At 34.2% G+C, this 15,778-nt stretch overlaps 2 protein-coding genes across 3 annotated transcripts in view; both read right to left on the bottom strand.

Moving 5' to 3' along the window:
• Positions 1 to 12,816, bottom strand: part of LOC133182148 (cytoplasmic dynein 1 heavy chain 1-like) — a 54,538-nt gene extending 41,722 nt beyond the window's left edge. For both annotated transcript variants that reach the window (XM_061316877.1, XM_061316878.1), the window contains exons 1-20: positions 12,529 to 12,816; positions 11,541 to 11,634; positions 11,159 to 11,332; positions 10,638 to 10,893; positions 10,070 to 10,256; positions 8,829 to 9,049; positions 8,441 to 8,661; positions 8,111 to 8,270; positions 6,466 to 6,557; positions 6,129 to 6,345; positions 5,884 to 5,970; positions 5,593 to 5,748; positions 3,517 to 3,651; positions 3,291 to 3,425; positions 3,113 to 3,184; positions 2,932 to 3,015; positions 2,632 to 2,811; positions 2,306 to 2,458; positions 1,946 to 2,092; positions 33 to 170 (exon numbers count right to left, since the gene is read on the bottom strand). In XM_061316877.1, coding sequence (XP_061172861.1) covers positions 33 to 170; positions 1,946 to 2,092; positions 2,306 to 2,458; positions 2,632 to 2,811; positions 2,932 to 3,015; positions 3,113 to 3,184; positions 3,291 to 3,425; positions 3,517 to 3,651; positions 5,593 to 5,748; positions 5,884 to 5,970; positions 6,129 to 6,345; positions 6,466 to 6,557; positions 8,111 to 8,270; positions 8,441 to 8,661; positions 8,829 to 9,049; positions 10,070 to 10,256; positions 10,638 to 10,893; positions 11,159 to 11,332; positions 11,541 to 11,634; positions 12,529 to 12,766 — 3,147 coding nt within the window. In that variant the 5' untranslated portion in view covers positions 12,767 to 12,816. The remainder of the gene's footprint in view (positions 1 to 32; positions 171 to 1,945; positions 2,093 to 2,305; positions 2,459 to 2,631; positions 2,812 to 2,931; positions 3,016 to 3,112; positions 3,185 to 3,290; positions 3,426 to 3,516; positions 3,652 to 5,592; positions 5,749 to 5,883; positions 5,971 to 6,128; positions 6,346 to 6,465; positions 6,558 to 8,110; positions 8,271 to 8,440; positions 8,662 to 8,828; positions 9,050 to 10,069; positions 10,257 to 10,637; positions 10,894 to 11,158; positions 11,333 to 11,540; positions 11,635 to 12,528) is intronic.
• Positions 12,817 to 15,036: 2,220 nt separating this feature from the next.
• On the bottom strand, positions 15,037 to 15,777 carry LOC133183548 (complement C1q tumor necrosis factor-related protein 3-like). The gene is made up of 2 exons (XM_061318489.1): positions 15,562 to 15,777; positions 15,037 to 15,463 (listed from the first exon to the last, which is right to left on the bottom strand). The coding sequence occupies exons 1-2, from the start codon at positions 15,773 to 15,775 to the stop codon at positions 15,045 to 15,047; spliced, it is 633 nt and encodes a 210-aa protein (XP_061174473.1). The 5' UTR covers positions 15,776 to 15,777; the 3' UTR covers positions 15,037 to 15,044.
• Position 15,778: the final 1 nt, after the last annotated feature.

Below are 15,778 nucleotides of genomic sequence, written 5' to 3'. Positions count from 1 at the left end.
CTATTTAACATTACATCCTGTAGCTGACCTACCTTGACATATTTGTCAAACTCTTTCATTACAGCTTGTATAGCGGAGTATGCATCCTCCAGCACTATCTGACCACCAGGAAGTTTAGTCAACACATTTCTGTAGGTGCTCTCCGATTCCGACTCCACATCCAATCCAACCTATAATTTACAACAATTCATTCAGAATTGATCTGGGACAAATTGGGTACATGCACTTACATCTCATTTGAATTACATGTACTTTCTAACACAAAGTATGGATTCAATATTGCAATTCAATGTAAAGAATCTGGGGGAATAAGACGAGCCATGTGCCCATGCCTTTTTCGGCTATGCAAGAACATTTATTGGAAAAAATCTCTCAATTGTTCGAATTTACTTAAGCATTTTAATGTTTACAATAGTTCTCAAAATGATATTTATATTCTAAACAAGCTAAACAGTTGACTTTCATTTACTGTCACAAGTGTCTAACATGGGTAGGGACTTCTATTAATTAATCTGCATATTGAGTGTTAACACTTATTGTGGAGATAATATACAAATGTTAACATTGTATATAATGATAGTGGTGATCTAGAAGCGCTTGTGGTAAAAATGAATAAAAACGGGAATAAAGGTATTCAAATATCTATTATAATTTTTATCCGGCATTTTAAATAATTTACTGTAAATGAGTTCATTACTACATATATATATATATTTTATTTCCAGTGAAAAATATGTTATTCCTATAGACATTTTTTATAAAGTTAAACAAAATTAACCCCCTCCCCAAAAAATAAAAAAATCATGACTCGAACACTTTCCTCAATAAACATCCCTTTAAAGAGCTCCTCGCTAACCACTATACCATGGAGTCACACATACATACCCATTTAAATAGCATACAGTTCTCTATATTTAGCAAGCGTATTTGGACTTAGAATTTTTTAAGACCACGGTGAAAATTTAAGTAAGTTAACTTAATTTTTTATGTAGAGTGGGTCTTCGTACCAAATTTTTGCAAGTGTAAAAAGCAACATCTTTCCATTGCCTTTCATTAATCGTTCTCAAAAAAATGGTACGATGACCCACTCTATTTAAAAAATGTAGTTATATCATCTAATTTATGTCAGTTTTTGTGAAAATTGAGTGTGATGCCATTTTTTTGTGTTAATCAGAATCATTTTCGCTGTTACAGTATTCAGGTTTTGTCAAATTTGAATGCAAATGGTAATAAACATTACATTAATTGAACAAAAAGTGAATTTTTTTTAAAATGAATTTACTGAATTTTTATCGATCAGTATGTAGGCATATGGCTTGGCTTATCCCCCCAGTTTCTTTTTCAAGAAAATATCAATGCCTGGAAAATTCAGAGAACATTTATAATTTGCATATACATGAACATGCAAAAGTGGAACAAGGCAGGTGATACTACTCACCTTTATGTATATACATGTAAGAAAATAAAAATTCTTCGACACATACTGTATATGCATGAAATTTTTTCTTGTATCATCTTTGACAAAAAACACAAATGTGCTTAATATCTGGAGTGTCTTATGCCTGGCATTTTTCACTTGACACATGGAGTGTCTTATGCATGGCAATTTTTACCTGAAGTCTGGAATGCTTAATGCATGACACTTTTTACCTGATATTTGAAAGATCTAATGGTTTCTTGATATCATGGAGTGTCTACTGCATGATTACAGTTTTTACCTGAAATTTGGAGTGTCTAATGCATGATGAATTTTACCTGATATCTGGAGTGTCTAATGCTTGGCAGTTTTTACCTGATATCTGGAGTGTCTAATGCTTGGCAGTTTTTACCTGATATCTGTAGTGTCTAATGCTTGGCAGTTTTTACCTGATATCTGGAGAGTCTAATGCGTGGCAGTTTTTTACCTGATATCTGGAGTGTCTATTAAATGTGTGGCAGTTTTTACCTGATATCTGGAGTGTCTAATGCGTGGCAGACTTGTGATGACTGCCTCCCAACCAAACAGTTCCTGCATGATGTTCACTCTGGACTCCTCGACTGGAGGATTGACATAGATAAGCTGATTGGTGATTCTCAACTCATGCACCATGGGCTGTAATGCAAGAAAATCTTCAGCATCCAACACAATTCTTTTTTCAAAATTTTGCTTATGGAATTGCTATTTGTTTATTAAATCATATGATGAAATTTCAATCTTGAATCAACTATTGTAACTGAACATTTTTGTATAGAACACAACTTTTACTTTAAGGAACAATGCAAATGAAGCATGTTCTTTGCATCATTCTTCTTGCAGTTTAAGTACCTTGATATGTGGATCTCCTCCAGGTTTGTTAGCTTGCTTCTGTGGTTCATCTGTGTCCATTGTATTGTCTGAGGAGGACTGGTCCTGACCTAACAAGACCTGTGTCCAAGCCTTCAAGCCAGCCTCTAAACGCCCTGCCAATGCTGCCTCCACCTGTCATCCAAAACAACATAGTACATCAAACAGTCCAGCAAGGGCTGTAATAGCCACTCAAAATAACAAGTCATCACATTAAATGCAACAGAATACTCTAAAATAATAGAAGTGTTGCAAAATAAAAGCACAATTTTTAGCAAGTTTTACTTCCTCAGAAAATAAATACTTACCCTCTGGTCAAGCTTGGCCACCCATTGTGGTAAGTTGGAGTAGGAGTGCAGACTAAGGTTGTCCACTGCCTTCTGGATTTTCCCTAGGATTTCTGTAAACACTGCATTGCTGTAGGCACATGTCTCTAAAGCCTTCACTTCCAACTCAATCTCCTCTTCAATGGCCACTAAATCATCCACCTATTAATGCAGAGATAAGTCATTCTATGTATAGGGTAGAGACTGATGATTTGTTGAGAGTCTTTCCTTAAATTAAAATGGTTATTTGTTTATCAAACATAAATTAAAAGAAAATTGTACCTTTTCTTGGAAGCTGTTTTCTGTGTCAGCCAATCTCAGAACATATGGCTCCAACTTGTAAGATTCCCAAACCAGACTAACTCCCTAAAGGAAATTATGCATTGTAATTAATTCATACACATGTATGCTGTATCAAAATGCACCTGATATAACAACAATTGTCTCTGCAATATGCCCTTACCTCAGCAATGAGATTCTGCACCTCCTTCCTCAATCCAGCAACTAACAACACAATGGTGACTCTTGCTTCAATCTGAAATTTAATATTAATTACAAAAAACAATTAAAACAAACTGAAGATTAATCCTATTGAAATTAGTGTGAATTAGTGGAAGCAGTTTGAAAAATGATTTTCTTACCTTTTCAAGGGTTCTCTGGTAGGTTTTCACACTTTCAATCAAAGATATGGCAAAGGGATATAGCTGGTTTGCCTGATGAGCTTTGTTGACAATAGCTAAGGGAACTCGGAATCCTAGCCATCTCAGATTTCTCACCTACAACAAATGCAACTTGAAATCTTAAAATCACCAGTCATTTCAGAACACTCTTATCATACATTCTCTAGATTTTGTATCTTATACCCACCTCCTTAGACAAAGCTATAACTTCTGGCTGGAAATTGACACACAGCTTCAGAACATTTCCTTTACCCATGACTTTAGACTTGAAGCTCTGAACACTAAATATTCTTCCTGTTACAACCAACTGTCTTCCTTGAACCTGTAAACATTTTCATAGTTATAACTTCTGTTCTCATCTATTCTCTAAAACATCACATTTTGCTACATACATGTTCATGTATTTAAAGATATACACGCTATATAAACGCAATTTGTTATGTGAAACAAAAATGATTAAATGATTTGAGAAACATGATGTGTAATAAAAAAATAATACTTTCCACTAAGTTTTACAAAATAAGTCGTTGTAATTACAAAACAGTTAAGCAAATTCTGCAATTAAGAATTCAGCCTTTTCATGAATATTGATGAAGGAAGTGCTTAGACAGTATATAGACAGGCATGTCCACGGGAAATCATAGACGATGTGGTACATTGCATTTTGACTATGAATAAAAGGTTGATATCAGTCATTACAGAGTAGATGGTTAATACTGGTTGTTTTAAAAGATAAGTTGCTTTCAGCATTAGACATGTGCCATCCATGTCACAAGCTATTTGTATACCAAACACCTCGTTTTTTTGATGCCATTTTTGTTTATCAATCTAAAAGTAGCGACAGTGTCACATGATGCATTAATTTAAAAAGAAGCAGAGGCATTACTTTCCTGGCAGGAAAATTAATAATTATAAATTGACATCTTTATAACACGTTCATTTTCAATTGCGTAAATTAGAGCATTTTTGTAAGGGCTATTCCAGGAAAAAATGTATGGGAGGGTTGGACGGCACTTCATATATTTTTTATCGGTAGTGGGGGCTGGAGCAATTAAATTTGTATGGGTGGTTGTCCTCATCCGATACATCTGTCCTTTTCATTTTGTATAAATTAGTAAATACCGATATATATATTTTTTTTTATATAAAACACTCGCCCTAAACGGTGGTAAAAAAGTGTGTATACATTGAAAGTGAAAGTAGTATTGAACAAACCGGAAACAAGGGCAGATAACTATAAAAGCATGTGACAGTATGACTGCACTGACAGTGGAGGATTAGGATACAGATTCCTTGTGCTTTGGATTCCGTGCTTCAGTTTCTTTTCGCTAGTTAAATCAAACATGATTACATTGGTAAATTAAATGATATTTGAAACAATCAGAAAGATCGTTTTATTTTAAACCGAAAGTAGAAAAAAAAATCGTATCTGATAATGAACATTTTAGAGCATGGCTATGAAGTTGCAAGTCAAATAGTTTACTTTACACCACATACAGAGTAAAAGGAAGATGAGATATGGGTTAAAACAAAGTATTATGTCAGTTACATACTAGTCCTTAACCTGTTAAGTGTCAACTGTAATGTGTTCATCCCTTCAACAGTGTTCAACACCCACCCACCCCCCACCCCCTAAAAAAAGAAAGAAATCGGAATCATTTTGTTAATTGTCATGAAGAAGGTGAAAGAATAACTACCAATGATATGTTATAATTCACAATATATATTTTAATTAATTGTAGGGATGTCATGTCTAGTATATTAGTTTTATCGCAACTTGAACTTTACAGATTACAATGTCATGCATCATCATACAAATTACTATCATTAAGGCTTTTAGTGTTGAGTATTATTGACCTAAAGGAGCACATTTTATTAAGCTGTAGCAGGAACCTGCTTTGGATAGAGGCCAAAAGCCAACAACTCATACTAAGTCAGATAAATTACAGTATTTGACATAAAATTTTATTTTACATATATTTGACTATAAGACAATTTAAAAAAAAAAAAATAGATGGGTGGTTGTATCAAAAGCATTTTTAATTTTATGGGGGGTGGGGAAGAAAGTAATTAAAATTGTATAGGTGGTGAGGTAAATATGAAAGTGCCTTCCAACCCCCCCATACATTTTTTCCTGGAATAGCCCTAACTTTATTTGGTAAACAAAATAAATAAATTTCCAACTTTACTTTTAACAGATGCAAGTTATAGTGTGTATATCTTTAAATGACAGTAAATTATATGTTAGACAGTACTACAATACCCTTCTTTGCCATTCTTCAAACAACTCCAGTGTGTTGAGTTTCAGTCTGAAGCTCTCTCCGTCATTCTTCAGTTGCTGACCCTCCACATGGTTTTCCCAGCCTTTTCCAAGGACCACCTCTACATGGCTTAACAATGCGTTCAGCTGGTGCTCGATCTATTGTAAATTAAATAGACAGTATATACTGCCTTCACTGGATTTGTTGTTTTTTAACATTCTAAAATTTTATCTCCAAGAGGTTTCTTTCTTGAAAAAGTTAGTGTAATTTTGGATCAAAATGATTTTGCCTACCTGTCTTGACCAAACAATTCTTCCAGAAACATGTGGCAGGTCCCTGACTTTACTCATCTTACAGGCAGTGCTGTGAATGTATTGCACCTAAAGAAGCAAAGATTCTGAATCATTAGTTCTTCTTGTGTACAAGTACTAAGACATAATATTTATGCATTATATCCTCGTTGTCACCTTAATTACTCATAGTACCAAAAAAATAAAAAATGAAAACTTGTGTTCTGCTGCTGATGATTTACATGTACCTTGAATTTTTCATGAAGTGCCTCAATATCATCTTTAACTCTCTGGATAAGCTGAGTTTGGTACTCTCTGATTGCCCCACGAATGTGAGGTCTGACAAACAGTGCATTGAAGCGAGAGAAAATACGGAACATTTCGTTGGCATTCTTTGCTGTTCCCAGCTGGTCCCTCAGTTTGGCAGTGATCCTGGTCTCAACTCGATCTATCCTCTCATCATACCTACGTAAAGAAACATCATTTAAATTTCTAAAGTTTTGTAGATGTGATCAAGCTGAAACTAAATACTTAGTACCATTACTCTCAGAAAAGCTCAGACTACCAGATATCACATGGCTGTACCTTTTAATTGCTGCTTCCCAGGCATCTGAACCTTCTTTAGACACATCCAAACCATCAACTTCCTTTACATTCTCATATGCCAAGTTAACCTCCTAAATTTATTGAGAAAAATTTGACATTTAAAACAGCACAAATTCATAAATTAAGCAAATAGCATCAGTAATAATAAAAGTGACAAAAAAACAAGAGACCCAAGGGCCTTAATGGTCATCTGAATACAAAACAACACTGTAAAGGATCCAACAAAGTATAAAAAAAAAAAATAAACTGATAGATGTCATGAAGATATTTTGCCCAAAAGCATGAGTGATAGGATGATGAGGAATCAACAAAATAGTTTGTATAGTAGTCAATAGCAAATCATAGAGTAGATCTATTTACCTGCCTGTAATTAGCAGTGCTAGTACAACCCCAATTGTCACTTTCATCATGCAGACTAAACAAAACGATAGTGTTTGAACAACTTTTTTTTTTTAGTAAACCCATCAAATTTCCTCTCACACTAGTCTCTCTCAGTCTTTGAAAAACATTTAATGTTCAAAAAAGCTATATTTACAAGTCAATCTGACCAATAAAATCTACGAAAGTACTTTTTGTATCAATCTGACCAATAAAATCTATGGAAGTACTTTTTGTATTGGATTTTAAAAATTCTTATATAATTCTTTAGATCAAATGACCTACCAATTATATTATTTACAGTGATAAATTATCATAAATGAATAGTGAAAGGGAATAAATTCTCTAAGCAGAGTACAAATTTCCCTACAAGATCAACAGAGCCCTCTCAAGCAACAGAACAAATGACCCAGTATCCAAAAATTTCACAAAATCTGATAAAAAAAAAAAACCCTTGCTCACTGTAATATTGTATACTCTATTTGCTTCTTAGATGCCAAAGAGCAAAGAAGATTTTAAAAGAAATAATGCAATTTCACTATAAAATCAATAGAGCTCCTTAATAACACCAAAACCAAAGACCATGAAATTAACAATTTTGAAAGAGGAACCGTTGCTCATTACAACTATGCACTTAGTTTGGAGCATAGAAGATTTTCAAAGAATTTATGTATTTTCACTATATACATGTACATGTAATCAATACAGCCCTGCAATAGAAACAAAAAACCCAGAGGCTATGAATTTTAAATTCTGCAAGAGGCATCCTTGACCATCATAAGCATGCAGTTGGTATGTCTGCTGAATACCAAGTAGAAGAGTTCTTTTTTTTTTTATTTTTGCTTTTTCATCATGCTTAATAGAGTCTTCACTAACACAAGAACTTCTGACCCTGAGGCCATGGATTTCACAATTTCAAAACAGGCCACCTGTTTATTAAAAATTATTTATGTCCAAAAGTAAAGAAGGAGATTTTTAAACATTGCATTACTTTTTATGGTTTTAGCTCCAACCCTCACCTCCGTGGGTGGTGGTGACCAAGAAAATCATAATTTTTGTTTCCCTTTACCAATAGATGCTATATGCCAAAATTGGTTAAAATTGGTTTAACTGTTCCAGAGAAGAAGCTGAAAATGACATGATGGACAAAAACAAATAGCACCAAGTCATCTGGGTGATCTAAAATGTCACGTAACCTTCTTTTCCATGAATCAAATCATTTTAGCCTTGGATAAGGATCATGTACCTCAATGGCATTAGCATCAGCTACTTCATCCACGAGAGGTTTGACAACCTTGGCATCAGCTTCTTCTTGACCTGGAGTTCCGGCCTGTGCTGGTTTTGTTGTTGTTGGACGCAACACACGCACAATGACCTGTCTTAACTGTTCGTGCTGACGTCGAAATCTGTAAAAGTGGGTCTATACTTATCATACATGTCTTTCAAATGTTGTTTATGTGTAATAAATATGCAAAATTAAAAAAAAAAATAATTGCACATTAAGTACTCTGCCAAAAAAATCATCCTGTTAATGTTAATCCCATCCTTTCCAAAAATTAAATTTTTTATAACATACTTTTTCATTTGATCTAATCGAGCTTGGAGGCGTTTGTGAGCTGGATTTACTCTCCACACCATTCTAAGATGCTCTTCTCTCTTCTTCTTCACCAAGTCTCTCAAAAGACCCTGCAGTTTTTCATATTCATCATCCCAAGTCCCAAACACCTCAAAACAGGCTGTCATCACTTTTTCAAATTCATCGTATGGGATGTGCATTAAACGACGGGTTCCCAGAACCTGAAAAATAGAATAAAGTTTTCAATCAAAGTAATTACAAATTGTAGATAAAATTTTTCATTTTGCTTGAAAATGCTGTGATGTAATTGCATACTTTGATGTATGAATGTATATTTATTTCTATTATAGAGAGGAGATATGCCGCCTTATCAAAAATCTCTTTGTACCTTAAGTAACTGAGAGCTAAGATCTCTTGAAATAGCCTCCACAAGCCTTAGACATCTTTGGATGGGGTATTTTGTTGGTCGAATTTTACGCAAATGGATAAAGATGGCAGACAGTGCCACCCTAATCCTGTCAAGCTCTGTTGCAGACAAAAGGTCATTGAGAGGGAAGTCCTTCATCAGCTGGTTGTAGTCATTCACTGTTGCCATTGCTTGCTTCAATCCTGTCAAAATTTTTATTATTGTATCAAAATGGTCAGTGACTTTTATCATGTACCACTCATACAATATAGGAATAAAAATGGTGTACCAAATTTGAATTTGGGCACTAGCTCAAGATACAGGCTAATTGTCCAAACTGGATACCACCCAATCAGGAAAACTGACCAAATAAGACAGAATCAGGAGTGCAGGAAAAACGCAGAAATTTTTTTTACATTTATTTCTATTTGTTTTACTTACAAGCACTATGCACATGTTGGCAATTAAATTATTCCATATTTTTGGAATAAAGAAATTAATTAGAACTATGTGCATGACCTACTGTCAATTTCTCTATTTTTATTCTCAAAGTTTGAAATGCCAAGTTCAACATGAATTGAAAACAGAGTAGAATTGTATGAATGCATATTTATACCATTTAAAAAACTATACAGTGAACCAAATATTTGCAAGTGAAATAGTACTTTCACAATAAACACAATTATTTATGATCTGATTTTTGTTGAAATAATTAACAATGAAATATTTTAAATAAGCATTCAGATCTTCTCTACAATGCAAGAGCGCCTTTTTAAAATTAGACCTGATTTATACCCTGATGTGTATTTATATGTGTTTTGTAGCTAATTTTACAATATACTGGGTAATATTAAGAGTTTAAAGCAATGTAAAAGTGTAATTATTTTTTAATTTAATAGAAACAAAACTTATCTTTATTTAAGTGGGTTGTTTCAGTTTGTATCATTTGGTACACACGTTAGCACATCTACCATGCCAGGTGGAAAAATTCCAGAGTATTCAGAATTTGTACTGGACAAATTATACTGTACCCATTATCAGGGCTATTGACTGTTCTTGAAATGTTTAATGCATGTACATGTACATTAACTGTACATGAAAGATAAAAAAAAATCTTAAACCTTCCAGGCCAGAAAGTTTCTGTTCTACTTTCATATATTGTCATCGTTTGTTAGTCTTATATATTTTCTAAACATTACACCATTTTTCATTTAGGTTCAAACCTGTATCAGTGTCAAAGCTGACAGTTGCATGGAAGCGTTTGCCATGTTTAAGAATATCCAGTGTCAGAACAATCTCTGGACTCTCTCTTTTCTCCTGTATTCTTAGAAGTGCTCTCTCCAAATTGAGCCAGAAACTGATCTCCTGGAGAGCTGTGCCTGAGGCAGGATCCCTGTCTAGTTTTGTCACCTAAATAATAACAAGTTACACCCTTTACCAAATGCTAGCTTTAATTAAACACTCAGTTATTGCATGTGGTTTCTGTACTCTTAGGATAAATTTACTCACATGAAAATGCTTAAGACTCCATGATTAAACAAGGACAAAAAAAAAATCATTTTTTTCTCTTAATTGTAACACAAGATTAACTTCTGTATACACAATTAACTTCATATATACAAAGAATAAATACAAAAGTGAGCTTTAAAAATATCTGAATAGACCATCTAAGTTTCTTAACACAGTTGATTTAAATTAAGTCAACATTTGTTTAAAAATTAAACAACTTTCTACATTATGCTTTCTCAATAATAAGGGATACAAGTTACATTACTGCTGTAATAGTCTTACCTTTTGAATTTCCCTGATCCATCTGTTGACACCACTCTGCAATGCATTCAAAAACTGGGCATCTTCTACTTTGTCCCCAAAGTCCTCTACTTTCGGTTTCCTTCCCTCTTCAGCACATTTCTTAATCACTGCTGACACAACTGGGTGAATGGGGAGATTGATTTCTGGGATGTCTATATTCTGTTGAAGATGTAACAAACCCATCTCCAGCTCTGAAATCTTCTTTTCTACAGTTGGTGCCATTTTATCTCCATCTCTGTAAAGCAAAATCGAGAGTATACAGAAGTGGTGTTGTTGGAATTTATACATTTCATTCACACTCTCTTTGTGGAAGGTTATCTTTGCATTCATTATGTCTTTGGTATGTTATGACTGATCTTGTTTTTCTTCTTCTATTCACATTTCTTTATGAAATGTAAACAAAAACAGTGAAAATACTTTGAAAATTCATATATCAAGAATCTTTCCTTTAGTTCTTTATTATAAATATTTTTTCTTCAGTACATATATATTCATGATACCTTTCTGCTTTTCCAGTTTCCTTAATGTAGGACTTGAAGAATGGAGAAACGGCATTACTAACATAGGCATGGAGTGTTTCATAGGGAGATCCTTCACTAAAGTTCATGACTCTGATCTGTGATGGAAAACTTTTCTCTGCCTCCACCACCTGTCCTCTCTTAATAAGTACCAGACTATAGAAGGAAATAATATGTCAACTATGCAACTATGCATGTACATTCATATTACCAGTAACACCTGTCTATACCTATAGATTATCAGTGAAATGTTCAAGTTTTGACAAATATATGCCTATCAGAAATAATAAAACTTGTTCTTCATGTGCAGGCAATGAAGCACTTTTTGTAATAAGTGTTTTTTTCTGTTACAATTTTCTAGTACCTGGACACTTTGGAGCTGGAATAGTGGACGTCCACAGAGAACGTGTAAACAGCAGGGGCCTCTCCATCTCCCTCACCCACCTCTTCAGATTCATCTAAATAAACAACTCCAGAATAATTTTATAATAAAAGCAGGATGATTTTTGTAATAAGAAATTGCCCTTCCATGCCTCATCCTTAATGCTGAGCCTGTTTAGTTATTAGTTAAACAGGAGCAAGAGGGGGGGGGGGACACCCACATGACATCCATTTAGCTATATTCCATTCTGATAGAGGACCCATTCTCAACTGTAAAAAGTTACATTTATTTCCACACATTATTAAATAATGTGTTCAAATAATAAAATTTGAATACAGAAAAAAGGCATGTTTAATGTCTTTTTATATTTTAGTGTAACAGTGTAAATTGTTAGAGATGAAAATTCAAGTTTGTTTTGCACAATTTTATAACACAAATTTTAACCAATTTGATAATACATGTAGATAACTTCCAAATTAAAAAGGGACCTGGCACCAGTACCAAACAGAACTGCAAGAGCTCTAACTGAAGTTGCAACTTAAAAACTTGTACTATGATTCAAACAGTGCTCTAGACACTGCTATACTCCCTGAAAAAAAATAAACTTTTGCCGAGAAATCAACAAAATTACAGCTTATGTATTATGCAATTGATTGAGAATCTCCAAATATCTGCATGCTTCTTGCTGCTTTGCCTCTAGTGCAGACAGGAAATATTACTAATTCATGATACCCCTCCTAAACATCAGAATTGTTCTGATTAATGTCAGACCTTTCTGTCATTTAAGTTCTTTAAACCTACAATTTCACTAAAAATATTTTTTTTTTATTTTTCCTTTCACTTTTTAATTCTTCTTAACTTATCGTACTCAACTGACAGATAGGCTTGTCATTGATTATGATAATAAGGCTGTCGGCCAATGTATGAGTCATAGCAAACTAATCTGCTAAACTTAAAATAAGAGCTATACCTTTCGTTGAAGATCTTTGAATCAGTAAAACAGGAATCTGGGGATCTCCCAGGAATTTTTTTACGACTTCTGATGTACTCTTTTCAAAAATGGTAGTCTTCAGTTGAGGTGGAGCTGAGTCCTTATCCTCCATCAAGGCGGGAATAATTCTCAGCAAATATTCAGCGAAATCCGACAGTTCTGCTGTCGCCTGAACAGGCGCAGCCCGGACATCTTGGTCCGCTGCCGTCTCCGCCATACCTTTCCTCTAAGATTTCTTTTTTCCTCTTTCTTCAGAAATGGGCAGCACGAAATAAACGACCGATCACCGCGGTAGAAAGTTCACAATCCGGGCAACTGAAGTGAGATTGAAGAGTTCCACAAAGGGAGCTAATGAAGGTTGATAAAAAAAAATATTGTTAAGAACCCTCTATACACTGCACACTAGAGAGTTCTGATTTTGTGGTATTTTATGCAGATAGAGTGATCTGCCTTTTGATCAACAATAAAATAAATTGAAATGTACAGTTTAATACTTAATTTGTGATCAAATCAAGCATTCATAACACTTTAATAGGCCAAGAGGAATAGATAGAACACTTCATTTGCAAGTATTTTACCCACTAAAGTAAACAACAGTGATTTATGTTCATCAGTACTTCATTGTCTTTGAACATTTTTCCTGGGGGTAAATGCAAGGCACCCTATATTGAAAATGTGATAGATAAGCTCAATACTTACACCTTTACACACTATAATTTTCTCAATGTCCAAAAAATATTTTCCTCTAGTGTATAGAGGGTCCTTAACAGTAATGTAAAATCTCTACAATTAGCTAAAATTTCATAACTTGAAATTAAAATTATTCGTCAAATGTTTGAAAAAATGCACACACGAAAAGAAGGTAAATATGACAATTTCCCCATAACTGGCATTTTCAAATGAGTGGGGGTTCCACTTTTTTCAATTTGGAAGGTATCTTTTCAAAGTTTGCAAAAAATGTGTGTTTTGGTTTTGAATAAATGGAGAATTACCCACTAGTCATAAAAATACACTTAGAATTATGATTCGTGATCATTTCTGGCGACGTGTCATATTAAGACGATGACTTTTCAGAGTTATGAACACGAACAAACAAATTACTTTAATAAATCATTCAAATTATACTTCTAACAAATTCTAGAGTAACATGCATCTCTAGAACACCCAGAATCAAGGTCTCTCAAGTTTCATCGATCCATTCAAAAACTTTATAGAGCGATTATAGGCATACCTGCTGTTCAATTTAATTTACATATAATGAATAAAATATATTTTAAACTAAAACTTTCATCAATGTTTGAAATATCTGTAATCTGAAAGACTCATTCAGTTAATATAAAAAAAGTAATTGTTAACATTGTATACACGAACATCAAGATGTAACCATGGGACAGTAACTTTTTTTATAAGTCTAAATGCATGGGATAAATATTTTTTCTTCAATGTGAAAGCCATAGAACATGTACTTTTTTAAAATGAGAATTTTTTTGTACCGGTCCCATCATTATGTTAAATTTTGTCTGGTCCCTAATAGCTATATCGATCAATATTATAGCAGCTACATCAAGAATATGGGAGTTATATCAAGCGGATTACAGCAATTATTATGTGCTGAATTCCCATCACAACACGTACTGGCATACATGGGGTTTATCAAAATTTGGGATTTTTTTTTGGGGGGGGGGGGTGAAAAAAACTCAGTTTCTATGGTACTGGCGGTCCGATCTAGATTGTACTACGATCGATGGGTTTGTGAGTATAAAAGCTAGAACACAAAACCAGCTAGTATCAGACACATTTGGCTAGAGATTCCGAAGATGGTGACTGCATAGCTGGTGTGTTGTGTATCTCTGACTCAAATTGCTTTGAATTAAGAACAAACCATAGCTAGGAAGCTGGCAATTTTGTGGGGGGGGGGGGGGGGGGGGGTTAGAGCCGAACATAAATTTCTTTTTTTAAAAAATCAAATATGTCATTATTGAGGCAAAACTGTAAATAAACTTTTTTTTTGGATTTTATATTTTTCTATGGTATATACTGGCAAAACTATTAGGGGCACCCCCCACCCCCCCACCCCCCGGTGCAAATGAATAGCATATAGCAGTTAATCCTTTTAAAAGCTACATTTTATACCCACAAAGCCACTATGATGTGAATGATTTCATGCTTTAATTACTGTCTCTTAGCTAACTACGTTTTTCAGGGGGGGGGGGGGGTTGACGTGCAAAAATACATATATCTGAAAGAACTTTGACGAAAAAAAAGAAATTAAGCTGTCCAAATTCAAAAAATCGAAAAACCTATATTTCGTGTGTGTGTGTGTGTGTGTGTGTGTGTGTGTGTGGAAGGAGTTGGTGTGTTCAACTCTCTTTTTCGACAAAAATTCACTTTTTGTTAGGATAATCTTTTAATTGATTCAATGATATCAATCTTTTTTTTTTTATTCATGAATGAATGCTCCTTTAAACATACTGCTTTCATATATCTGAGCAATATCAACATGCAATGCACCAACCAGCAAAACTTGTCTTGCGGTAAATGTCACTAATAATTTGGCCAAGTGGCTGACTAGAGTTGCAGATGCTCATGAATACGTCATCACCAGTATCGACTTCTATAATTGAAAATCCTGTGGAAATTGCGTCACTTCCGTTGTTCCACATGTATGTTTGTCCGATCACTACGTCATTTACTACAAGAGAGAAGCAGGCATGATTGTCGATATTGTCCATGGCAATACTCCAACTAAATGCGTATGCACCTTTCAGTGGAACTTTGAAGACGCCAGTATAAACATCGAAGGCTTTCATGACATTGGTTATTTCTGTTTCAAATATGATTCTTTCTCCTTTTGCAAGATTTCGCTGATCTCGCGATTTAACAGCATAAAAAGTTGGAATAGTAATCTGTGCACCTACAAAAGTATTTAAAAAGATCTTTTTAAAAAATCGTATATATGAATGAAAAAATTAGACAGGTCGGTAAGAATTGACTAAGCAGAAAGAGAGATACCCGTTGATGATGTCTCTTCCAGCCTTTTCCTCATGGCTGACAAGTTGTCCTCCAGGAAATCGATCCTTTTTGATTGGTCGTCTATTATGGTTTGCTGTCTTGTTATTAATCGCATCATGTTGTCAATTTTGCAATCCAGTGTGTTACATGTTTCATCTAGAAGAAAGGTATAGGAGGGGAGTATGGAAAGAGAGAATAGAAAGAACAATGCCATACT

This window comes from Saccostrea echinata, unplaced genomic scaffold (assembly GCF_033153115.1).
Source record: "Saccostrea echinata isolate AGI-Se365-2 ecotype Australia unplaced genomic scaffold, CSIRO_AGI_Sech_v1 ptg000009l, whole genome shotgun sequence".
NCBI lineage: Eukaryota > Metazoa > Mollusca > Bivalvia > Ostreida > Ostreidae > Saccostrea > Saccostrea echinata.
The sequence above is the reverse complement of the archived record's forward strand: the minus strand, read 5'-3'. Positions and strand labels throughout refer to the sequence as shown.